The 26394-nt window shown below is 33.7% G+C and overlaps 2 protein-coding genes across 3 annotated transcripts; one reads left to right on the top strand and one right to left on the bottom strand.

Moving 5' to 3' along the window:
- The first annotated feature begins 2747 nt into the window (after nucleotides 1–2747).
- Nucleotides 2748–9446, top strand: LOC117327152. Of its 2 annotated transcripts, XM_033884004.1 has the most exons (7): nucleotides 2748–2887; nucleotides 3307–3357; nucleotides 4913–5242; nucleotides 5882–6082; nucleotides 6355–6399; nucleotides 7109–7190; nucleotides 7384–9446. In XM_033884004.1, exons 4-7 carry the CDS (start codon nucleotides 5914–5916, stop codon nucleotides 7559–7561), a joined length of 474 nt encoding a protein of 157 aa, XP_033739895.1. In that variant the 5' UTR covers nucleotides 2748–2887; nucleotides 3307–3357; nucleotides 4913–5242; nucleotides 5882–5913; the 3' UTR covers nucleotides 7562–9446. The 2 variants fall into 2 exon arrangements, 1 of the variants encoding a protein (XP_033739895.1); XR_004532587.1 differs by lacking the exon at nucleotides 6355–6399.
- Nucleotides 9384–25261, bottom strand: LOC117327151 (28S ribosomal protein S9, mitochondrial-like). Its single transcript, XM_033884003.1, has 13 exons — nucleotides 25159–25261; nucleotides 24110–24236; nucleotides 23538–23704; nucleotides 17988–18018; nucleotides 17323–17402; nucleotides 16634–16713; nucleotides 15015–15090; nucleotides 14443–14565; nucleotides 13137–13179; nucleotides 12715–12820; nucleotides 10893–11062; nucleotides 10560–10638; nucleotides 9384–9608 (listed from the first exon to the last, which is right to left on the bottom strand). The coding sequence occupies exons 1-13, from the start codon at nucleotides 25243–25245 to the stop codon at nucleotides 9596–9598; spliced, it is 1182 nt and encodes a 393-aa protein (XP_033739894.1). The 5' UTR covers nucleotides 25246–25261; the 3' UTR covers nucleotides 9384–9595.
- Nucleotides 25262–26394: the final 1133 nt, after the last annotated feature.

Here is a 26394-nt window from a genome sequence, read left to right as displayed (position 1 = left end):
TAGGGATAAATGTACAATATTTATCTAGACAACTACTGTTACTCGATTGGACACCAACAGGTACATGTATCTGAACTAGTTTACTCGATTGGACGCCGACAGGTACATGTATCTGAACTAGTTTACTCGATTGGACACCGACAGGTACATGTATCTGAACTAGTTTACTCGATTGGACACCGACAGGTACATGTATCTGAACTAGTTTACTCGATTTGACACCGAGAGTTACATGTGGGTTTATGTCTGGATAGTCGCACTGTAACGCCCTTCTGCGATAAATCGCTTCCATGGCAGAAGTAAGTTCATGCAGATATAACTGGTTTACTTATCATCAAGATCATACTAACAATTAAAATTTGATAAATGTATTATTTTCAACTACAAATCTTATATATTATTGTTAAGTGAACAATGAATCGGTGTCTTAAAAGGATTGTAATACTACCTGGTGTCATTTCAAGAAATATATTACCTACATTATGTATATCTAGCAAATGAATAATAATATTAGTAGTTTCCTAAAAACATATCTAAATATGAATAATCTGGACTACGGCAGCAATAGCAGTTATCATATAAGTTTTCAATCGTTAAAAAACTTTTATAAAATATTCATACATGTACAGGAATATTACAACTTGACGCTGAAATATTATCTTTGTCACAAACAGAAGCATAATGTCAACAAATTCACTGTATATATAAACAAACGTAACAACAATTAGATACAACATTGTTTTGAACAGTAAAGTGTGAAATGTAATAAGTCTTTGTAAATCAGATAACTTAAAAAGGGATTGTCACTTAACACAATTGTTAGCTTTTTAAAAACATATTTTGCAAAATGTCGGGAGAATTTTAATTGTAAAATATTAATATAATAAAGGTTTAGATCTACATGTGAAAAGGTTCATTAATAAATCCTGTATAAAAATGCAGTGTTGGCTCTTGAAATTTTTTTGGTTTATCATCGTTGTGCCTGACGTCAAAATTGGACGAGATAGAAACGTTTTTCATTTCTTATTCTAACAATGACGGTTAGAAACATGTCTGCAGAGACAAAAACCTCCTTTCTTTTGCAATGGTCTATCGTTCGTAATCCATCGTCCATCTGTATATTCAAACCTGTTAGCGATAATTAGGGAGGGAAAACCGCCTTGTGTCATCGTGGATTTTGAACATGAAATGATAGAATTAATAACATGTAAGACTTTTGCTTTAAGCTTCATATAAGCGCCCGAATATTTGATAGAATTGTTGTAAAGTACTGAAATTGATAAAAACACAATGGCATTGAATCATGAGGCGGACTAATTAAATAAAGAAATCATGAAACAATGTACTATAAATCTCTTTATACGGTCAGCATGTTCTTGTAGGCGCTGAACGAGTATGTATAGAAGATCAAAACTCCCACAAAGTACATATATAGCACTTTGTGGGAGCCAAACTATTTACCTTTACTTACAACGAAGCCTTCTTCATCACCTCAGAAACGGAAACCCTGGACACGAAATGTGGGACCATTTTATATCAGGTCATTTGGTATAGTATATCAGAATTAATGCTTTTAATACCCAAGTCATTTTCATGTATATCAGCCTATATATAACAAAATTGGCGGGTAAGTTGAATGAAAGTGTTGGTTATGTACGTATACAACAGGAGAAGACATAGCACCATAGGTGTATTTTACACGGGTACTTCATGGCTATTGACAATGACATTGAGACGTTTTGCACGCTTGAAATGAAACCCTATCTCTATCAGACTACATTTTACATGTATTTAGGTACGATTTCTCTGTTCCCATCTCATCATCAGCGTCAAGACCGAGATGGCTACTTATAAAGTATATACGAGAGAGTTCGAATCAATTCCTTGGGATTTCATCCACAAATTTTATTTGACTCTTTTACCTATAGCTAGTATTGTTATAAAGGACAAGACAATGTTGAGTAGCACACGAATATTACCTGATATTAAATCTTGTTTGAGGACAAAAAGGGTTAACTGTTAATGTAATTATAAATATTGTAAGTGTATTATATACCTGTCTTCACTACTTCCGTTATAATCATTCAAAGATCTTGTTTCGACCAACGTATGAACTTATTGCATATCCCCTCGTCTTCAGCTTTTTTGTAGGTCCAATTTTTTCCACTATTTGTTACCTGGATTTTTACAAAGTAGACGGACCTTAGCATCGATAACGCGTCCTAGAATTTACCGTTAACATAAAAAAATACTACTCGAGCGCATTTTAACGCATATCTTATTCAATTTATTTTGTATTCATTTATTGTGAAGATACGTCGTTTTCTTCCCTTCTTTTTATTTATTATTTCTTTATTTTATTATATAATTATTCTTTTAAATTTTTTTCTCTCGCTCACTGCAAGGTAAGACTACGAACTTTCGAAAACAAAACGTTCATCTTTTGCGTGTCACAGGCTTAGACAAAATTGATATATTTTAAACTGACCAGTTATATGAAGTGATCTCGAACTTGTTCAGGAGAGTTTTGAACTACAACTATTGTGTTATCAATTCATGATATCCTACCAGTACGTCATATCTATTTATTGTGGAATATATTATATTGTTTGTGGTATAAAGGTTTATTTAAGGTGTTTTAGTTTAAGGTATTATCTATATATAGTGTGTTATTGTACACCGACACATTGGCTAAACGCTGTCATGTGTGTTCCATTGTTTGTTATTTCTACATAACTGTACATATTTCTTCCGGTTGGTAATAAATTTAGTATATAGGTCTCTGGTATAGTTGATGGGAACACCACAGGACTGATTGTGTTAATGACTGAAATGGACAGCCAGAATAATCTCCTTATTTGTATCCTGCTGGTGATTCAGATCGCAGGTCAGTACCATCATATCTATAGAACAGGAACAACTGCTAACATTCTGGGTTCTATTTAATATAAACTACGTGACGACCAGGAAGTATATCGAAATGTATATATCGGCAGTACGAAGGGGTAACACCCTAACATACGATTCGTCTTCCTACTTGTTTTGCCAGCTATTTTCATGATATGAAATTTTGTAGGCTGAAGGTATGTAGTTCAGTGTATATTATTCTGTAGGCTGAAGGGGTGGTGATTCGGGGTAAGTAGTTCAACAGATTCGAGACTCGCGGGTTTCCAAGTAGGTCGCGAATCTTTAATCGATATTTCATTAGCATAATCTAAAAAAAAAAGCAATGTATTAAATGCCAGAATTGGACATTATATCTGTCTCTCACGAAAATGCAGTTGTGTTTTTATGTTTGTTTTTCAGATACGACCGGGAGTAAATGCTCAGATGCTGCAGACGTAAATAATTTACCGTGTAAGTCACCCGCAGTTACTCGAGGAGCTCTTTCAGAAAAATCTGTAGTCGGTATTTATATGACGATGATGATCATAATGACCAATTAGGAGACGTTTTCTTTAAATTTAGAAACAACTCCGATGTTGATAGCATGCTTCAACTAGCAATCACCTGTCTCCCGACCATCTTTTAAAAAAAAACATCATCATTGGTAAATTCGTGTTGCTGAATGTAGAAAATTTGATTTGGTTCGGTGCTTGAATACCGAACGGACACGTCCGAATACTAAACTTATATATGTACATTACATCAATAACGGATTAAAATCTACGAGTTGTAAACCTAGACCGTTTCACTTATATAGTTTTTAGCAGCCTTTCTTTTTATATCCTGTGTAGTTTCACCTATCCCGACACATACTTAGTTATTAATAAAACACTGAGATAAAGAAAACGCTTTGTGATCAATAAAATACTTAGAAATCAATAACACAGTTAGTGATCAATAAAAAAAGCTTAGTGATCAATAAAAAAAAAGCTTAGTGATAAATAAAACACTTAGAGATCAATAAAACACTAAACGATCAATAAAATATTTAGAGATCAATAAAACACTAGTCGATCAATAAAATACTAAGAGATCAGTAAAAACATTTTGATATAAAAAAAACACTTAGATATCATTAAAACATTTTGAAAATAAGAAAATCAGTTTAATATCAAAAAAACACTTAGAGATCAGTTGTCGTGTACTTACCGTAGGCCTGTGGTTTTTCACCGGGTACTCCGGCTTTCCTCCACCTCCAAAACCTGACACGTCCTTAAATGACCCTGGCTGTTAATAGGACGTTAAACAAAATATATCAAACCAAACTTAGAGATCAATAAAAACATTTTGATAACAATATAACACTTAGAGATCAATAAAACACTAGACGATCAATAAAATACTTAGAGATCAGTTGTCGTGTACTTATCGTAGGCCTGTGGTTTTTCACCGCGTACTCCGGCTTTCCTCCACCTCCAAAACCTGACACGTCCTTAAATGACCCTGACTGTTAATAGGACGTTAAACAAAATATATCAAACCAAACTTAGAGATCAATAAAAACATTTTGATAACAATATAACACTTAGAGATCAATAAAATCAATGGAGGTACATTTAAAATACATTTGCGTCCTAACGATTGGTCATCAGAAATCATTTAAACTATAAACATTGTTATTGAAATATTAAAAACCCTATCAGAATAATTACGAGTGATGCACGTGCAACAAATCGGTTAGTAAATATTGTAAAAATATTAACTTATTGAATAATAATAAAAAAAAAATAATTAATAATAATTAAGATACATCAACAATCTATTCTTTGGAATGACTTTAATTAGGATATCCAAACAATAATTCAAATTAATGAGAATAGAAATTCATCCTTTAAATTATTTATCTGTTCAATGCTATTGCCAATATAGTTGTAAATTGTTTTATAAATGCATGGATGCTATACCTGGAGAATACACAACCTAAAACGTGAATGACATTTGATTCCCTGGCTCATTTTAATCGTAGATATCCGGATGTGTGAGGACGGCAGCGTTACGTCAGACAGAGTGATACTGGACACACACCTGGCCGGGGAATAAGGGGAGACAACTTGTTCGTGTAGTGTTGACTCTACATACATCATTAATATATACATAGAATATTACGGTAATGGATTGAACCCAAATACGTCCGGATGTGGTAGTGAAGTTGTAGTTATCGATAATGGATTTAATTACATAGAAGGACACTATCAATGTAAGACGTCTCCGGTGGTACCCGTTTATATAAAACCAGTGACTATAACATGGAATGGGACACTTGGTGGGGATTCAAAGTACTGTCTCAATATTACAGGTAAGGAAAATCAATCATGTTTTGTAATACATCACCAATGCGTTGGTTTATTCAAAACAACCGGGAAATAGAACGACATCAATGCTTATTGTACTTATTCATGTACATTTGTAAGTCCAGATTGAATGTTTACAGTAAAACAATAGATATGTCAATTGTATGTCATAAGTATGTATATGATCACCACTTTGCAAATGGAAACCCCAAACTCTTTTTTATTTGATTTTTTCAATATACTGTATATAACAATTATCAAAAGCATGATAAAACTATCGAGCTTGACTGAATCATGGTGTGGAAGCATATGTCATCTTCCCAACGATGCGTGTAGACTGTCACTTAATACTTTGCTTTAACCGAATGGAGAAAAAATCTTTATATTCACTTCAAATGAAGGTATTCCTATCATATCGCTAGTAATATATAAATAATTGTATATGTATCAAAAACCTGTTACAAATGAACAAATTCCGCCATGCTCATTTTGCAATTTTATTTGTGTTTTAAATGCATTTAAGATTGTCACGAATTAATTAATTCCGTCTCGTTCGTTATGTATATGGACAGTATATGTAATTGTTATAAACCAATCAATTCACGAAGGCGTTGATAATGAATCTAGAACCATTCCTTTTTCAGGTGTTGTAATTCTACCTAATACATCCTTTACTATGACATGTTTTAAACCCGATACTCCGATGACGTCACCACCACCATCACCAGCACCACCAATATCAAAAATAGCAACCACTACAACGAAATTTACAACAGGTGTCAAACGAAGCACAGACACTGAGGAAACAACAATGTCAATTCAAACATCACAAGCCAACACACCTGGTAAGCTATGGGAATCAATGAAACCTTGTCTGTGTCCGTGAAAATTTGTATCATATATGGGTTATTTCTACGGACAATAATTAGAAAATCAGTATTTCAATATTGCGTTAAAGATTAGATCGGTCCCACTGTGTGGTTCAATCCCGAAATTGTTTTAGTTTCTCAATAGACCGTTACATTAACCTGATATCCCGGAATGTTGTGTATGTCGTAAGTTTGTCCTTGGGCAGCACATTAACCTACATTTTATATGTTTTTTAAATGAGTTCCAGAAAGTTCCTGTTATTTTGATGAAAAGGAATACGTGTATTTACCAGGTAAGCATTATTTCATTTCCGTGATAGATGCTCTAGTACTTAAACGGTAACGGAGAATAGTTTGTAAATGATGCTCGCTTGTAAAATACCTTCACAACATATGAAGTGTACATTGTATAAACATGAAATCTGATAGCTGGTTTCATAACAGAAAACCAAACAACCCCATGCTTTTAAATGACAAGTGATAGGTGATATTATGACATTTTCAATTCTGTATCAGATGCTGATTGGTGTACATTCTATTTAACATTGAATTGCGTTACCATCGACATAACAGTTATGAAACATAGTATTGCACGGTCACGCGAGGTTTCCGTGACGTTTCGTAGTTTTAGTCTATCAGATTTTTCGGACATGCAGTATGATGTTATATCAACGGTACAATATTTATAACGCTTTTATAAATATTATGGAATGAGATGCAACTATATGACATAGGATCGTACATTGAAAATTGCACGGGGATCTGGTTTATATACCAAAATGTAATGAAACAGCTCTGATAAAAATATCCACCCCGACCTGTCCTCGGTCGATATTGGCTATCTTCGCCCAATAAATAATCATATCAATAGAAACAAAGTGCTTTAATTACAATGCATTATTATGAATATAAACTGCATTATGCTTATATGTTTATATATTTTAAGAAAAAAATGTTTATTATGCAGAATGTGTTATTCAAAGATAATTATCTTTATTCCAGTCTACGCTTTAGCTATAATCATCGTTTCCATGTGTCTGGTATCGCTTTACGCAGTGGTTGTCACATTCCTCTATCTAAGAAGGTGAGTGAAAGAGAGGATAAAGCAGCGAACTGGGTAGTTTGTCGGTTGTTAACGAAATGTCTTCGCCGTCGCAATAATTATATTAGAATTATTATCTGTTCAAGTGCGTGTTACATGTATGTCAGCATTTCTCGGTCAGGAGGATATATATAGTGATGTGTGTTTTTTTTATAATTGGTGGTTCCTCTTACAGATATTTGAATTCCGAGAAACGACCTAACAATAATCCACGATCCGCAATACCCGATGAAGGAGGCTATGAAAACATGCCAATACCATCAAATACAGAGGGGACATACGAAGGTTTAGAATTATCTCAGGTCAATTTTACACCTAACACGTATGATGACCTCGGGAATTCAGGCACGTGATCATATGCTCAGTTAAAGTGATGACCTGTGTCATTCGACCTCTACGGATGTATTAGCCGGGGCAGCATGGGATTTTGCGATGATTTTATTCGTCGACCTTACATCAAAGCGCAGTCCCGGATATGTATAAAATCGATTTAAGTTGATACATTATTATTTTTGACTTCCAGAAATTATGTTTGACGCTTCAAAAGTGTTTTGAAAGCGATTAGGTGTAAAATATATTTCTCCACGAACCCCGACATATCTGTACTATACCGTAATATGTTCCAACATAAACTCAGACATTAACCCTGACAGAATGTGGTGTACTTCCATATTGTAATATGTTTCACCAAGAATGTCTACAATCAACTCGGACATTAACCCTGACAGAATGTGTTGTACTTCCATATTGTAATATGTTTCACCAAGAATGTCTACAATCAACTCGGACATTAACCCTGACAGAATGTGTTGTACTTCCATACTGTAATATGTTTCACCAAGAATGTCTTCATAAAGTCAGACATTAACCCCGACAGAATGTGTTGTATTTCAATATTGTAATGTTTTCCAGAAATGTCTACATATACTAAATGTACTTGTTTGCACTCGTTATTACTATATGATCAATGACATATATATAATCTGTAAGAATGTATACATGTAACTCGTTCACATAATTATCATTGATTAATATCCGTTATTGAAATACGATTGTAGATACATCGTATTGTGTACAATGTCCACTTATATAAAGCATTTAATGCATTCTATTGTTTATTTTAGTTTTGTGTGTAAAGACCCTGTTTAACGATTATTTTGTCAATGTCTCCATTAAATGCTCATTATTTGTAGTTTGTCTGGTCAAAAGAACAGTGAGCTACCTACATTTATTTGTACCTGTTGCCATTACGTCGAAATGTCCCAGGAATGTTTTCGATTAATCGGTTTGTGGTCACCATCCATAAATAATTTGTTTTCTTGGCCACTATTTGATTATAGATGGTTGGTCAAATCGCCTTTCATCTATGGTTTATCCGTTTCCAAACAGATCTTGTTGGCTATATTTCTTAGTAGTATCAGAGTGATATTTGAGGCCGGATCGACCTCCGTTTATACAAAATTATTCCCCTTCATCCAAAAATGCATCAGCCCAGATTTGGTCAAAATCCGCAGAGCGTTATGATGAAAAGTTAATTGATGCACGACGTGTCATATTGTCCACTCACTGGTACTTCGGTACTGAAAAGTATTGGAGTAAATTTTCCGTCAATAGTACCGAAAATATCGGCAATCTATAGGCATACGTATCAATTTACTGTGTATAATTCGGTCGACAGCGAGTCCGTGATCTGGTTTCCTCGAGTTATACCTTTGGTAATGAGTTCCAAGTAGGGTACTCTGCTGATTTCAATGATAGACAAATCTAAATGCTGCTCAAGAAGCATAACTGCATCAAATGCTTAGCCCATCCCGATTTGCTCTTTTGAGCCCCACACTTCCACCTTCATGTAGGGTAGACAGTGAGCTTATGTTAGTTTTAGGTGTAAATTTTTGCTTTTAAAATTTTATAATATTGTAATATGAGTCGAGGATAGACATCACAGCATTTCCCCTCTATTTATATATAATTCTATAGTTCTTGTATTAAATTAGTACATGGTGATTTCATATCATATCTGACAAACAAAGAAAGAAAAGAAAAATCATTATTTTAGGGCCTTTTATTATTCATTACTCTGATAAGTATAGCCGGTGATCAAAAATTAAAGCAAAGCGCTAATATTCAGCCCCACTTGTCGAAATGATTACTGAAAACATTTGTGAGAGTGTTTTTATATTTTATATACACATATACTGTTGACATGCAATGGAAATACAATTAAATATTCCGAATATCTTTAATGTTCCACATCTCGTCCTTTATTCCAAGGTGTCCATATTACAACATTCTCGGAGATGAAGTTTGAAGTAAACTTCGATATCGGACACTTCATAATCCAACGTTTGTTGAAGAAAAAAATCCATAACACACGACTTTGTTTTTGATCATCGTTTTCGCCTGAAACATAGAATACACATAACATTTTACATTCAGAAACAATGTGACAACAGTTATAATGGTCTTTGTATGTCTAGATAATGATTTTAACAGCTACATTAATATACCAAATCTAGCTCCTCTTTACACCAAATTGTCCATCTAGCTGTCAATATCAGGACCAGAAACAAGAGTGACTGACTTACAATTACAAGAGTACTACAGAACGAATATATATATATGGTACACTTAATGGTGATACAGCCGATAAAATTTCACAAAGATTAGTTATAAAAGATTAAAAAGTACAACAAGAGGCCATATGGGCCTGCATCAATCACTTGGTATTCATTCCTTCGTTAATTCTCTTTCGTTTTGTTAATCAGAACCTTGCTCCAGGCCAATTTAAATGTCATTCATAAATTCCGCTGTTTTAACAATAACTATTTCATAAATAATTGAATCAAAATGCAGTTCACGGAAAAACAACTACATATCATGATTATAATGCAAGCCAAAGATCGGCTAAAAATGTAGATGACTGACAGCCGGAAGAAGCTTTTTCACATACTCCCGTAAATTCTGACGGGTGTATAATAAAAAGCAATAACTAAAACCAAACAAATCAACAATACGTGATAGTTTTGAGATGTGTAAAATTAGAAATTAGCTACAAGGTTAGGTTTTCTCAGAACAAGTTTTTTGTTAGAACACACAGACATGTTTATGCTGATTCCAGGATATTCCTCAAATTTTCTTTTGGAGGGGTATTCATTGTATTAGCTGATTCCAGGATATTCCTCAAATTTTCTTTTGGAGGGTATTAGCCTGTCATTTTGATTTTGTACGTAAGACTTTTGACCAGCGATATGAGAAGATCACTGATTATCTTTTCCAGTTATCTGTATTTGAGGAATTATACTCCTAAACAAACCCCAGGAATATGCAATTGTCTTACAACTATATACTCACCAAGTGTATTTTCGGCGAGCTCCCTCCTGTCCAGGCTTGTCTCGCTCTCGTCTCCTCGGATCCTCTGTCAGAAGTCCAGCTGTATAACAGAAAGGTAAAGATCATGAGATACATGGCAGAAGTCCAGCTGTATAACAGAAAGGTAAAGATCATGAGGTACATGGCAGAAGTCCAGCTGTATAACAGAAAGGTAAAGATCATGAGGTACAAACACAATTTAACTCCACATCACGTATCTACAGTTTAAATCTGCTCCTGACTATTTCCGTATAATTAGAAATCTGTATTTCACCAACAGAGGACCCTGGTTAGAAGAGTGGCCATCACACCTACCGATTGTCAAGCGAGTCTTTATGTCCTCACTGACGTATGCCGCCATGGCTTTGGAAATTGCCAGTCTGATGGCTCCTGACTCCGATGATTGTCCAACCTTAGATGTCGTAGCATAAACATCCACTTTTCCAAGAAGTTCACAGACTATCAGTGGCGTCATAACCTGCTCCCTGTCATAAAGAAAATAAAAGCAAAGTAAGGCGGACCTCACATATATAGAAATATCCCCTCTCATCAATGAAATGAATCTGTTAAGAGAGTTCATCAGCTTATATGCACCATGTTTTTGAAAGTGGTCAAGTGCGACTTTGACCTTTAGCTTTGACCAATGACCATCAAAATCTAATTGGGTGTAGAATTTCATACAGTGATGTTACGGTGTGAATAAGAAATGACTCTGCCCAGGGGTTCAATGCATACCTTGTACAAACTTTTTTATTTCATAAGTGGTTAAGTGTGACCTTTGACCTAAAAGCTTGACCAAAATCTTACCAGCTGCAGATATTGTGTGATATGATGTGAATATGAACTTAATCTGTCTAAGGGATAGTGTGTAAACAAGGTTATCACGGATGCATGCATGGTCATGATACAGGTGGTCTCCTAGAGATCTTGGTACCCACTATAAGGCAAGTATTAATGGCTCATTGCTACAATAGTTCCAGAGATATTGGTACCCACCATAGAGTGATATTTATTAGTCATATATTAAAAGTAGTTCCCGAGAAATCTTGATACCCACCATAGGGTGATATTTATTGGTTATATATTAAAAGTAGTTCCAGAGAGATCTTGGTACCCACCATTGGGTGATATTTATTGGTTATATATTAAAAGTAGTTCCATAGAGATCTTGGTACCTACACTTGCGTGATATTTATTGGTTATATATTAAAAGTAGTTCCAGAGAGATATTGGTACCCACCATTGGGTGATATTTATTGGTTATATATTAAAAGTAGTTCCAGAGAGATCTTGGTACCCACCATTGGGTGATATTGAATGGTTATATATTAAAAGTAGTTCCAGAGAAATCTTGATACCCACCATACGGTGATATTTATTGGTTATATATTAAAAGTAGTTCCAGAGAGATCTTGATACCCACCATAGGGTGATATTTATTGGTTATATATTAAAATTAGTTCCATAGAGATCTTGGTACCTACAATTACGTGATAATTTTGGTTCTATGTCAGATTTTCTTACTTTATTGTTTTTTTTGTCTCTATGTGTTATTGACAGGTTGTATTCACAAAACATGATAGCACTTTTGCTGGGGACAACTACAGCCACAAATAACTAAGTCAAAGAATAATAACAAAGACAGAAAATTTTAGGCAGATCCACGAGATGCTCGAGTGACCTTAAAATGGGTTCCCTTATTGAATCTAGTTACTGGACCAACTTCTCTATATACTCTGTAATACACGACAAGCAAGGATTATTTTGGGTTACCAAATCAATGGGTCATTTTCAAGAAAAATGCCTATCTGTAATATAATTTACGGGCCATTTAAAGGATTTTTCTTAATCATTTCAGGAAAATTTTGGGCCAATGGCCTTACAAGGAATATTAGTCATTAAACATTTTGACTGCTTTAACTATTTAAGTAGCAGCTTGCAAACTATGATTTTTCAACAGGCAAACTGTTGTCACCCAAGATTGGCCAAACTGTAATAATAAGTGTCCTTGCACTCCAAGCAAAAAGTGTTTATAATAACCTGGTATTTCTCAAGACAAAGCAGTAATTAGAATTGTTTGACTGATATTGTATCGATAGCAGACAAAGGTCCATTTGAACAATAAAACAACAATCACCTGAGAGTAATATCACTGAAGTACAAGATGTCTTTCCCATTGACATCAAATATTCCTGTCCCATTTATATACACCTTCACATGAGCTTTACAAGATTTCCGAGAACCTGAAAATAAAAGAGTGTAAAAGTTATCTTACTTGTGGAATGAAGTTTATTACCCATAAACTGTCTTCATAGTATAATAGTATTCAGGATCAATATAAATGACACAGCTTTGCAGGTAAACATCTATTGCAATACTTGACAAATTAAGATAGGGAAGGAATTGTATAAATCAATGTAACAGAAGAGGCTGATTTGTGTATTAGTAAGAACTAGAGAGAAATTGTTATTGAAACATTCTCTTCAAAGAGCTAAGTATGAGTATAAGCTATTTATAGTGGTGGGCACATTGTCAGAACATTGGTTGCTAATAACATACCTTCTGCTTGGTAATAGAGATTTCCATCATCATCAACTTCAGGCTGAAATAAAAATACAAAAATTATCATGATGTATAAGCTGGCATGAATGCATTCTAACTGTTGCCCGATTAATTTTCCTCATTAACTTAACAATTATTTGGGCTGACAGAGTTTTCTTCCCCTTCCAAAAATATCAAATGTGTGTTAAAACAGAAAGCATCCTAGAGTTAAACTTTTGCTAAAAATAATTATAGCTTAAGTTCAACACAAAGTGGCATAATTATGCCTAACTTGTGACCAGTCATGTGATGTCCAGTGTTGTAGTGAACATCGGTGTTCAGATCAACAGAGCCAAATTTACTTTGATACTAACTTCTAGGCAGATATAAATACCTACACAGCTATCAATTCCTTAACATAGAAGAGGTGCATTTGACCCAAACTCTCTGTCAATTTATTGGGAAAAGTGACTCATGTTAGGATTTTATTTCGTCATCTGGAACAACAAACTCAAACAAGGAATATACAACGGCACTCGCACTACTTGCATCTCAACAGGTAAGGAATTATTACGTAACTCCTGACCAAGCTCTTCAAATTTCATCACCACTGATACCAACTCTCAAATGACGAAGGTTTGACTCGTCTCCTGATATATACCTCTGTAGAATCCATGTCCCAAAAGCTTTTTTTGTGAACCTAAGAAGTGTTCATCCTCAAAGTGACCAATGACACTTCAAATCATGAATTTTTTTAACGTCATTCAAGCATTGGTAGAGAAAGCTGGTGGCTTCAATTATACCTCAAACCCTGACTGCTGAGGTAAATCCAAAATTCAGACAAATGTCTGTTAAATAAAGTGTAAACAGATGTTTATCGCTCATTAAATTCTATACTCCTGGAAATATCTTTTTCTTTCTTATCTTTGATAATCTTTAATGATTTCTGATCAAACGTGAGTTCGAACCAGCTTCGCTTGAATGTATTTTGGCAGAAGTGATGTTTCACAACAGATGAATAGTGGTTTGATACTACCTGAACGAACAAGGTCTTTAAAATAAGCATCAATTCAGTATTTTCTCTAAACCTTCTTTCTTGTCTCTCATCTAATTTCTCCTTTAAACATTTTCAAACAGATATGAAGCTGAAATTGAAGTGGTCGTTTTTAACAAGCCATGTAAGCCCAGATGCACTTCTTACTTATCCACTGGAGAAAATCATCTGTTACAAGAGACCATTTGCTTTTAAAAGTTTTACATTTATCTATTGCATTGAGAGAAATGACTTCTATTTCCCATCCTTTACACTGATAACAAAACTTACCGCTTTATGTTTATAAGAAACTGTTGATATCAAAGGTTTTCTGAATGACATCAGGAATTCCTCCTCTTGGTGACAGAGAGTGTGGTCCAGGAGTTTCTCCATAAGTCGGATAAAACGATTATACTGCAATGTAAATATATAAAATGTCATCAGAGACCATCAAACTTTCTGTATGAAAAAACAATTTTTGGTAAATTGTGATCATAAAACTAAACATTCAACACTTCCAAAATTTGTTCACATGTTGATGAAATTAAGCATAAAATTTAAAGACAATTTGATATTTTTTTGTTTTCTGCAATTAACGCAAAAAGCTGAATATCACCTTTTCTTAAAATTACACTACCTTAGAAATATAGACATGATTATTTGAAAGAGTTATTAAATTTTCCTATAAATATAAGCCAATCTGAATATCATGTCATTACCATCCCATAATTGATAATATTCATGGTAACTTGATGAAATAATTAACCATGAGTTTTCTTAACTTTGCTTTCAAATTATTTGTTCAATTAATGTGTAAATGCAAACTGTATGTTGTCAAAAACAGGAGGAAACAAAATACTTACATCTGTTTCATTAATATTTTCCCTTGTTCTCACTTTAAAGTCTTCGAAGTTCACCCATTCAGAAGTCATCACATTTCTACAATAGTCAATAACAGCCTTGAAAGTATGTAAAGTACCTTTAATCTGGGGACTGAAAGCCCTTTTCCCTCAGTTTTGATGGGATCTTACAAAAAAAAATGTCCATCCATTTTTATCAACATTGCAACCTACATTTAATCTGGGGACTTAAAAGCTCTTTTCCCTCAGTTTTGATGGAAGATTAAAAAAGAATAAATTTCAATCCATTTTTATCAACATTGCAACCTACACTGTATGACCATGGTTAGTAATTCTAGTTGTAACCTATATTTTATCACCCTCGCTAGTAATTCTAGCTGTGACCTACATTGTATGACCCCTGGCTAATAATTCTAGTTGTGACCTACATTGTATAACCCTGGCTAGTAATTCTAGTTGTGACCTACATTGTATGACCCTGGCTAGTAATTCTAGTTGTGACCTACATTGTATAACCCTGGCTAATAATTCTAGTTGTGACCTACATTGTATGACCCTGGCTAATAATTCTAGTTGTGACCTACATTGTATGACCCTGGCTAGTAATTCTAGTTGTGACCTACATTATATGACCTTGACTAATACTCCCAGTTGTGCGCTACATTGTATGACCCTGACTAGTACATGTACTTCAAGCTGCTACCTACATTTTATGACAGTAGAAGATAGAAGATATTCTATTTAAAATGATGCTGGAACAAGTAGTTAATCTGGTAAGGAGTTAAGTTAGGCTATCTGAGAGTACAATCTCCTTGACAACTGAAATATCCACTTTTCTATTGACTGTAGGGGTAAAACTGTACAATATACTTAAATGCAATCAATGCATTGATGTTGAATGGTAAACTGGGCATAGAGCAAACGCTGGTGAGGTTCTGTATGTGTTGATGAATTCTGGGTTCCTGGGTTCCTAGACTGGCTACCCAAAAGTATGTTGGATTGGAACCAATCAAGCGTTTATAGCATCTGATTGATCACATCAGAATCCGCATGAAAAATACAAAACCTATTGAGGTAGGCATAATGGTAACAAACACGTAACATCTATATGATAGAATATAGCATGAACAATGTAATTACCAAGCTGTGTTTACTTCTTTGGGAATATGTTTTGAACTATTTATCTATGAATAATTTAATACCTAGTTGCTTGTTGATATTTTCATTCACCATAATACAAATAACAAAAATTCTCCGTCATGCTAAGTTTTTGATTGAAATATGACCTATTCTTTCAACATCAATCACTGATTAACCAGCTATCCAGAGATCATTCACCTTGATCATGATTGTTCTAGCATTAACCCAGTTAATACAACTTGACTTTGACCTTAAGATTGGAGAAAATTTATTAATTCATAGAGAATTTCTTTTCCAGGTTTTTTCCTATAAACATATTTTCATTTTCTTAATTATCTTCTATCAAATATCTAAAATGATGTAACAAATGAAATCATGTTCAATCACAGTGTTTTGACGACTTTTTATAATCTCCTACACAATTTTCACTGTTACGTCAGGTATAGATTTTCTACTTGTCCCAGAAATCTCTGATCACTTACTGAGGAGGTGGAGACTTCTTTATAACAGTTTTACTCTCGACCATTATAGCATCTAGCTTCTCTATCTTTTGTACAATGTCCTGTCAACAGAAATATCAAACAATATACATATACAACAAGATGTCAACAACATTACATACAACAAGATCAACATGGAATATATACATCCTGTTATCAATACATTTATTATCAAATGTCAGCATATCATACTCTGTCAACAGAATTATAAAATGTTACTTAAGAAATAATTAATGATGATTCGTGTATTGTAGCAGGATATACAAGGAGGACGAGGATATTTTGCAATTAAGTAAAAGAGAGACTACCCCATTAGCCCACTCGGCTAAAGTAACTGTTATGTAAATGGGTGTAACAGCTGTGACTCACGGGCGTGAATTATTGAATTTCAATTTATACAATTTGTACATAGGTAATTTCGGTATGTTCCAACTATAATATCTCTTTCCAACCAAGTATTATTACATTTCTTTCCCCATCATGAATGTTATGTGACACAAGCCACACTGTTTATGTCTGTTGGTTTGGCAGATAATGCATATTATATGGTGTAATTATCAGGAAAAAATTTTAATATAACAACAATATTTGTATACAACTTTAGTTTGTGAAATCATTTTCTGACCAGATATAAATGTATGAATGTCATTGTAAATACTTTATATACTTACATGCATAAACTGGTAGTAATTAGGTCGGGTTGTGTAAAACAATGAATGAAAAGGTCGACCATCCCTACCAAACTGTGCCTCTGAAAATACAACAAAAAACCTTTGTTATTTAAATCATATGTATGTCATGATAAGCTCAGGTGGCCAACATAAGAACATCAAAGTCAAGAGGTAGGCTTATTGCCAGATAATGAAATTAAAAAGCATTTGCTAGCATATTTACTGAAAACAATAGACAATTCAATCATGTTACTCCAACATTGTCTTGTATTAATTGATGTAATGTCAGTAATACATGTGAGGGTGTACAAGGTGAGAGAAAAATAAATATATAATTTCTTGGAAGTGAGACAGGAGGAACTCAACCCTCGGGTGAGATTCATAAGCTGACAAACACTCCAAATTTAAGCCTTGTGTTTGTCAACCTAAGAATCTTCCATCTAGGGTTGAGATCCTCGTTTCTTCCTCAAAGGTTTTGAAAAATTTGATTAATCCCTCCTTGTGGTGTGGGAACGATTAAGGATTGTTGGTAGGTTATTTAGGTGAATAATGGTATGTTGGTTCACAGTTTAATTGTTGCTGTCATCCTCAGTCATCCGGCTTTGGGTCTAACAAAACATTTGTCTCCCTCGTCTGTGGTGAACAACTGTAACAGCTATACTTACTCTTTTTATGAGGAAGGACATCATCGGCTTCCTGTTAACATACAGAAATAAAAACACAATAAGTAGATTTTTCTCCCCATAAAAAAACATGATCTAATATTCAAGTAAAAATTATTAGAGAAATGTTCTTATAATTAATAAACAAACATCCAATTAATTTACAATTAAAAATACATCTTTCTTTCTTTAATCAAATATTTCTTGATAAAAAAATTCAGACTCCAAGATGTTACAGTTTTTGTTATTCTTTTTTGCATGTCCCCCCCCCCCCCCCCCCCCCCCCCCCCATCATGTAGAAATATAAATGCAATTTATTTACTATAATCTTTACAGAAGAATATCTTTTTTTTTTTTTTGGAAATGACTCAAAATGACTCAGACTCCTAGAATCAGGCTAATTATGTTTTTAAAATTTGGAGAATTTAAAAATAGAACCTATTAAGTATTAATTATATAAAAGCATATTACATTTTTATCAGTAAACCCTTATATAAATAGCCACTTATACTTTTACAAATCTTACCAATTTACTGTATTGATGATAATATTCATATATGAAACCCAAACAGTTTTGAAAATTAAATAATATAAATACTGTATCTATTTTTAGTAAATATGCATCCAGCTTCGTTAGGGGCCATTATCTATATAAGATCATTATACAGTCGGGCTATTAACGTTTCTTACTAGAGGTTATATTCTGTTTCTACCACAATACCCTGTGTTATTCAACTCTCAGACCATCAGTTAATCATTACAGCTGTTGATTAACAATCTGTTTATACCACACGTGGTATAAACTCTGTAAGCATTTTGATTGGCTAACACGGTGAACTTTGACCCAAGCTGCAATTGTTATTGACGTCATCAATAATCTTATGACGTCACATCACCGGGTCCCGGACGTCACCGGTACACTTTATTTGCATTCGCGAAATTATACTTGGCCACATTTCCCTTTGATTCAAGCTAAAGCTCATGTCTTTTGTAACTTTTAATCAAAGTACTGAAAGTACTGCAGGAGGCGTTAGTCGGATGTAAAAGGTGATATTTGAAATAAAGCAAGAATAGAAATTAAACTGATATCAACATGATGAAACATTTCCACTAAATTGTGTCAAGCCAACTAGACAAAATGGTTTTCACAGTCCTGATGAATGTAATGCTTTAGACTGTTCTGATGTACATAATGTTTTTAACCATCTTCAAGTTACAAACCAACTTCTACTTAAGTAGTTAAACATTTCTAATTTCAAACAAACCTTTTAAGAAGTTTAATATTTTAATTTTTTTTCAAACCAACTTCTACTTAGGTACATGTCGTTAACATTCATACTTCAAAATCAACTTTTATACTTAAGTAGTTCAAAATTTGCATTTATGTGTTTAAAACCAACTTATACCTAATAGGCCTAGGTATTAGAAAGGTCTAAACGATATGATACACATTTAGATACGCTATAACAATACACGATATGTATTGAAAATACATGAGTTTCTGCTTCTTTTTTGTTGAAAATGTGCAATGGCTTTCAATATCTTGTAAAAAAATTGCTTATTCCTTTCTATTTTGATCTTAGAATAATATCAAAATTTAGATTGACGACTTTTAAAAATTATTACTTTTTTATTCAGCAAAGACATCATTTTTTAAAGGACAATTATTTCAAAATTAGGTATTAATTCCATCTATTTTAATAGATCCAATAACAATAAACTGTGATTTGTAATTTGTTGTTTTTCAATTTACCACCAAGATGTAGACACTAGCCTATTAGGTACTGTATATAAATATAAGTCCCTTGGGGTGGGGAAAGAACCTGGGGCCTATTTTTGCATCAGGATTGTGTTCATCTCTTGATGCCCAGCAAAGCTATGTATGATTATCGGGTGGGGATCTGAATGGTTTCACAGATAAAACAAAAAGTAATCAGTCTTCAATTGTGGGAAAAGCTTTACCATTTTTACAATATTGAATCCCTAACCCAAAAGGATGCTAATAATCAAATATGATAGAAATCCATCGCCTCCTTCCAAACAATTAATTGTTTATATCAATTTAGCCAAATTGACCCCTTTTGGCCCCGCCCCTCAGCCCCTGGTGTCATCCCCACCATTTGTACAATTTTGAATCCCTACCCCATAACAATGCTACCAGAAAACTGTGAGAGATATCCATTGCTTAGTTCCAGAGAAGAAGTTGTTTACTTAAATTTAGCCAAATTGACCCCTTTTGGCCCGATTATCTGGCCCCAGGGAGATCAGCCCAATCATTAGTACAATTTTGAATCTTGAAAGAATTTTGATTTTTTTCCATCATTTGACCCCTGTGACATTGAATGAAGGTCAAAGTCAAAGATAAGAATAACATTTGTAGCCAGCTATACATGTTACAATGTGCCAAACATCAAACCTTCATGTGTATATAGATAAAAGAGTATAAACCTTTTATCTGCAATTTTGGATTATTTTTTAATTTTGGCTGGAAAAAAATAGCTTTATATTTTTCTTTTCCAAGTGCCATATCTCTGTCATTTTTCATCTGATGACAATAAAATATGCACATTCTGTTTCAGTGAACTAGGTATGCTCTTCCATATGAAATGAAAAAATACTCAATTTGATATTTTTATTTTTGACCTTCTTTTGACCCCATAACAAGTCTTTGACCTTGACATTCTCTGATAATATGCCATTGAGAAAAGTTAGCCCTGACCACATGCTAACCATTTCCCAATGAAAATGAAACAAATTATGCTAAAACAATATTTCCCATATAAACTATAGTAAAATGTATGCCCTTCCCAGGGGGAATGTGACACACAGGGGCCATGAAATTAACAATTTTGTTAAACAGCTTAAGAACCTTTTGTACACCATTCTGTGATATCTGGGTCTTGAGAAGAAGACCGACGCATGACGACAGATCAAATTATAATCATGATCGATGGTGTATATTATGAGCTGAATGTCAAAGGATTGTAAATGCTGTACATACAGTATTATAATTATATTATCAGGCAGTCAGCATAAATGTATGTTTCATATCTATAATATTAGAAGTTTGACGTTTTTGTACGATATATATAAACTTAATTTTGACACAACATTAAAGGAGTTAGTTACTTTCATAAATTCAGATGTTTTTTCTAGAGTTGACTAATATATAATATCTTTTCAGTCTAGGTCCCGATGACATTGTTAATATCAGTTGATATCTCCCAGACAATGAAACACAATTAATGTTCATACGAACCTTCATGATTTTTTTCATCACCAGGTCGGAACAATAAAATATGATAATGAGCAATCTGAATACCGGTAGTCAATATGAGATTTGATAGGATGCCTCTCGTCGGTCAACCACTCGCTTAGCTTCTTTTTGTAGGAGTCAATAATATATGTATGTGAATTAAACTCTCGCGATGTATGTTGCACAATGTCATAAGTGCAAAGAAATACATTGTCACTTAAGACGAAAAAAATCACACTTAAGTAGCAATAACACATAATAGTCAAAACCCTAATATATGTGATCAGTGATAAGAAACAGTACTTAAGTATTTTTGGTAATTTATCCTGAAACGGTCTTCCATATTTGACATCCCGCAGATTGTTGCTTGTATATATATAGTTTTAACAGATTTGAAGGTCAATATTTGAAAATACCCAAATGGTTATACATTTATTCATAACAAATAAAATTATTGACAAAAAGAATTTCATTTTTTTTCACACTTCTGGAGACCAATAAGGAGATTGGTGATTATTTTAAGGGATTTGTAATGTTCCCGACATGAAAATCCAACATGAATATTGATATTTGAGAAAGTCTTATATTATATGGATTTGATATCGATTGCCAATATATATATTAATCATATAACATGAAAACTTTATGAAAACAACAAAAATTTGTATTAATAGGGTAAAAGCAATTTGTATACATTTTGTTAATCTACAATTACTTTGTATTGTTTAAATAGCCTATGTAATACAAACATTTCACAGCTTTGTGCACATTACATGAAAACATTTGAAAAGGTTGAATAGCTGAATATTATATGAATAAAACAAGCTGGTTCAATAATTATTTTGCATTTCATATATATTCCGAGTGCGAGTGTAGCTACTGCAGTAAATCACGAAAATCCAGATCCTATATATTGTCTCTATCGTAACGTACAAATGACCACGACGACAGATGTGCCAGTTTTCTTAGTTTTAAAAACTAAACGATCAAATTCCATCACGCCATCACGTACAGATTCATGGATTTGAAATACATGAACTTCGATCGGTTATCGCAGTAGATATTGTGATTTTGTGGTCTGGCCAGGCTTGAATAACTTACCGTAAACAGTTTCGTCCTAAATAAACAAACACTTATTTCAGTGGGTCAACAAACAGATTTAAACTTTGTAAGTAACTTGCCTTTAATTCGTGTTGATAGATATTAATTTCTAGCGACAAACATCACACTTTGATGCTTCGTGTGAAGCTCGTATCCATAGTGCCATTTTGACCGAGTGCTCGCTCACTACATAGAAATCAGGCAACTATAGTCGATAAATGTAGGTTTGGAGTGAATAACACTTCGGTCCATAGACTATAGTGTGTATGACATTTCGTGGCATCACTAAATATCTGACCAAATCTCATAAAATCTCGTGAAAACTACCAAGTTGTAAACAGAGGAAATGTTGTTAGCCAAAACCCTGGAGAGGATTATGAAAAACGGGAATTTGTTTGCGCATGGTTGTTATGCCATCGTTATTTCTAGTAGTTAAACTAGTGTCCCCTGTAAGGTAACGTCAGAATCTCGCAGTTATCTCCCTTCCAACAGTATTTTCAATATAAATTTGCAAAAATCGATGCAGGTGCAGATATTTACAAGACGTATTTTTTTTTGTTTATTCAAAATAGTTCCTGAAATGTTCACAACATTATCAGCATTATTAATACATTTCTGTGCACATCTACTTTGAATGACTGACTACAATGACGTTTGGAACTAAGCGAATCATTACCCCTAGTTACAGACATTACCACCAGAGGTCTCAAATTCCGAACTTCCGCCGAAGAGAAATTTATACTGAATATACATTTTTCATGTAATAGCACTTTATTTGCAGTCTTGATAATTTTCATAAATGCATATATATAGTTCAACTACATCATATATGAACCGAAAGAAACCGCAAAATGAACTGTGAAAGGAAATATAACAAAAACGAAAGTGAGAGATTGTGACGTCACAACTCGTAGGTGATTGCAATATGGCAGGCGTAAACGCCTCCATAAAAAATAACTTACTCGTGTGAAATAAATTCCATATCCAACCACTCGTTGTGTAACCTCTATATATACTATATCATATAATGTTGAGGATCTTTGCATATTCAAACTTTGATATTCAAACTCATTGGGAAGTTAAGGGTGGAATTGGCTCTGAATACGGAAGCTGACATTTCATGGGAATAAATTATCCCTACTATGTACTGAACATGAACCAGGGATGTGGTGCCCATTTTAAAGTTTTAAACTCACCAACAAGTAGGGGTGAGCTTTCTTGTCAAACATTCCAGAAGGCATGAGGTACTTGACTGCAATTTTGGCATGTTCCTTCGTAAAATCTTCATGATGAATGCCCATCATGTTGGCAAGATGTCGTCTTCCAATTTCATACTCGTATGTCAGATTTTCCTTTTCTTTTTCTGTAAGCATATAGCCAAAAAATAAAGTTATCAAAACTGTAGATAATAATACATTGTATTAACATATCCTTTCCATTAAAAACCTAATAATACATTTGTATATTATAACAAACATATTGACATATTAGAATATACTTTGCAGAATCCACAAAGTATATCTGATATGTCACATATAAGAATAATATATTTTGCGTAGGCGAAAGCTCTACGTACCTTTATCAAACTTTAAAACCTAAAAGCCAGGTGTCAAAGCAAACCCATATTAAGCCATGTTTAAAAAATATCACATTATGTATATCAATCCTAAGTTACTCTACGACAAGATATGCTAAAGTTCAGATTGACAACATGACAGTGATGTTCCCCTGTGACTGCAGATGGCTAAACTCAGATACATGTACAAACCATATTTGACAGCTGTTTCCAGATAAGCCTTCATAGCATTGCTGATCATCTTTGCCTTTTCTCCTGAGGCAGACTGGTTTTTCGGGGCATCTTGTTGCAACTTTGACACAGAAGAATGGATACCACACTGTAAAAGTCAAATAAATGCATGCTGAATACGATGATTAATAATATCATTATTCATGCAAATAAAATGTCACAACTCAAGTGTTTCCACTATGTATATTACCAAACAGTTGTGATAACAATAAGCATGGCTTTAATAACAAGACAGTCACGTTTTTTGTAAAGTCTGAAATAGGCCCTATCAGTCAGAACGAAGGAGACATGGTAAGATTCTTCGTACTACTTATATATAGGCTTAATACCTGCAAGATATAACTCTTAGTTCATCTGAAATGGCTACACCCTTACAAGTTTAAGTTACAACACTTTTATTGATTAATTTCATTCCTAAAATATTAAATTTAGACATGACTGGTGGGAAATCATACGGTAAAGAACATAATAAAAGTGGAAGTCAAAACAAATTCAATAATCTGCAATCACAAAGAATTAAGAAAACGTAATTGTATGTTTTGTAGCATGCCAGGATATACCGGAGGGGGCTAGTTCGTTTTTATACATCTGTAAAGTGCTAACCGATAAAACACCAAGTGTATAACATTTTAAATGTCACTGGTTGTAGTAAATAAGCATTAGTAAACTTTTAAAAAATCTAGCTTTATTTTCAATTCTGATTAAAGTTTGCAAGCATAGATCTATTATATTACACACGAAGATGAATCGATCGAATCTGGAAGCATTCCTCAACAGTCATTTACTGCTCAAGGCATAGGTGCTTAGCACGTTTACAAGTCCAAGACCGATTATAGACTAATATATCGATCGGTCTACGACTTATTTAATTAACGTAAGCGCACCTGCTCAAGGTTACCATAATTACGGTGGATGATTTAGGCCTAATGCTATTTTGACAACTGATCAGTAATTATATTGGCGCGTGTTCAAATTAAACATGAATATAGTAATTGATTAAATATACAAACTCTTGAGTTGATGCAGAGCTTCATTCCTTGTGTACTCGCTAAAAGTTTGAAGAGCTGCCTCCACGCCAAAGCTCTGGAGGCAGCCATATTTGTTGAATATCTTGGTCATGTAAATGCTTGACAAAAAGTGCATTTTTAGCGGGAATTTCAAATATGAACTCCAAGTGTGGTCTTACGATCAGAAGGTTTTTTCATTGATCTTTCTGAAATTTCATAGTAAAAGCTTCTTCTTGTAGTCTAGTTATGCTGTAATTTGTATTTTGAATTTTGAGACTTTTTAGAAAACAAAATGGCCAGCAGGCAGCCATTTTGAATTTCGACAGATGAAATTTAATATATTATTCAAAAAATGTTCTTCATGGATCATTTGAATTTGACAGAAATTTCTGAGTAATTTCTACTTGCACTCTTTTCTCGAATTTCACTTTAATAAGAAGAAAAGTTGAAAAAAAAAGCAGAGACCAGTCTTACATTGATTCGATGAAGATTCAATGATGCGTTTTCAACTCATGACAAATATTATTTTCTTAGTCGCTGTTCGTACGGAGCAGGCACATCAATCAATGCGATCTTCCTTCTAGTGACACTATTATATATATATATATACAATCATTTGAAAAATAGTGCCAAGCCCCTGTGGTTTATGGCTATCATCGCGAGTGACGTTATAATTATCTCGTTATTCCATGGACATCGCCGACAATGTTTAATTATATACACATCCGTAAAATCTTCACACATCTTACCATTTAAGCCTAATAAAAACACACGAGATAACATATCAGACCCTCGACCCTCGAGCTGGACAATAAACTCGTACTGATGTTTGTAAATGACCATTGAAGATGACCGCGGACACTCTACAACCTCTCTACCGACACATACGTGTAGATAAATTTTATTGGTGAAATTATCGTCAAAGGAGAGACAGTCGTAAAACAATTAGAAGTTTAAAATTACATTGCACAGATCGTTGACAATCTCTTATAGTTAGATCTTGCACAACTTTGTCGTTAGAGTGTAATGCTTGGTACAGACATCTTCTAAAGGGCGTTTACCGCATTTGGTTTTATAGATACAGATTTTGACTGACGAACATCTTACTAGATGCTATAAGAAATATTTCATACATACATTTGCTGAAAATTACTTATCTAAGTGGAATGTATGGGATTTTATATACATGTAGATGGATGTTCACCATTTTTATCCTTGGCATGGACCTATACAGGATAT

This window comes from Pecten maximus, chromosome 5, assembly GCF_902652985.1.
Source record: "Pecten maximus chromosome 5, xPecMax1.1, whole genome shotgun sequence".
Classification (NCBI taxonomy): domain Eukaryota; kingdom Metazoa; phylum Mollusca; class Bivalvia; order Pectinida; family Pectinidae; genus Pecten; species Pecten maximus.
The sequence above is the reverse complement of the archived record's forward strand: the minus strand, read 5'-3'. Positions and strand labels throughout refer to the sequence as shown.

Coding starts and splice junctions, on each gene's coding strand:
- LOC117327152 (XM_033884004.1), top strand. CDS start 5,914: ATGACATGTTTTAAACCCGATACTCCGATGACGTCACCACCACCATCA. Junction 6,400..7,108: donor GGAATACGTGTATTTACCAG/GTAAGCATTATT, acceptor TCTTTATTCCAG/TCTACGCTTTAGCTATAATC. Junction 7,191..7,383: donor ACATTCCTCTATCTAAGAAG/GTGAGTGAAAGA, acceptor TTCCTCTTACAG/ATATTTGAATTCCGAGAAAC.
- LOC117327151 (XM_033884003.1), bottom strand. CDS start 25,245: ATGGCTGCCTCCAGAGCTTTGGCGTGGAGGCAGCTCTTCAAACTTTTA. Junction 14,566..15,014: donor AAAATATTAATGAAACAGAT/GTAAGTATTTTG, acceptor TTTACATTGCAG/TATAATCGTTTTATCCGACT. Junction 11,063..12,714: donor TTCAGTGATATTACTCTCAG/GTGATTGTTGTT, acceptor TCTTTATGACAG/GGAGCAGGTTATGACGCCAC.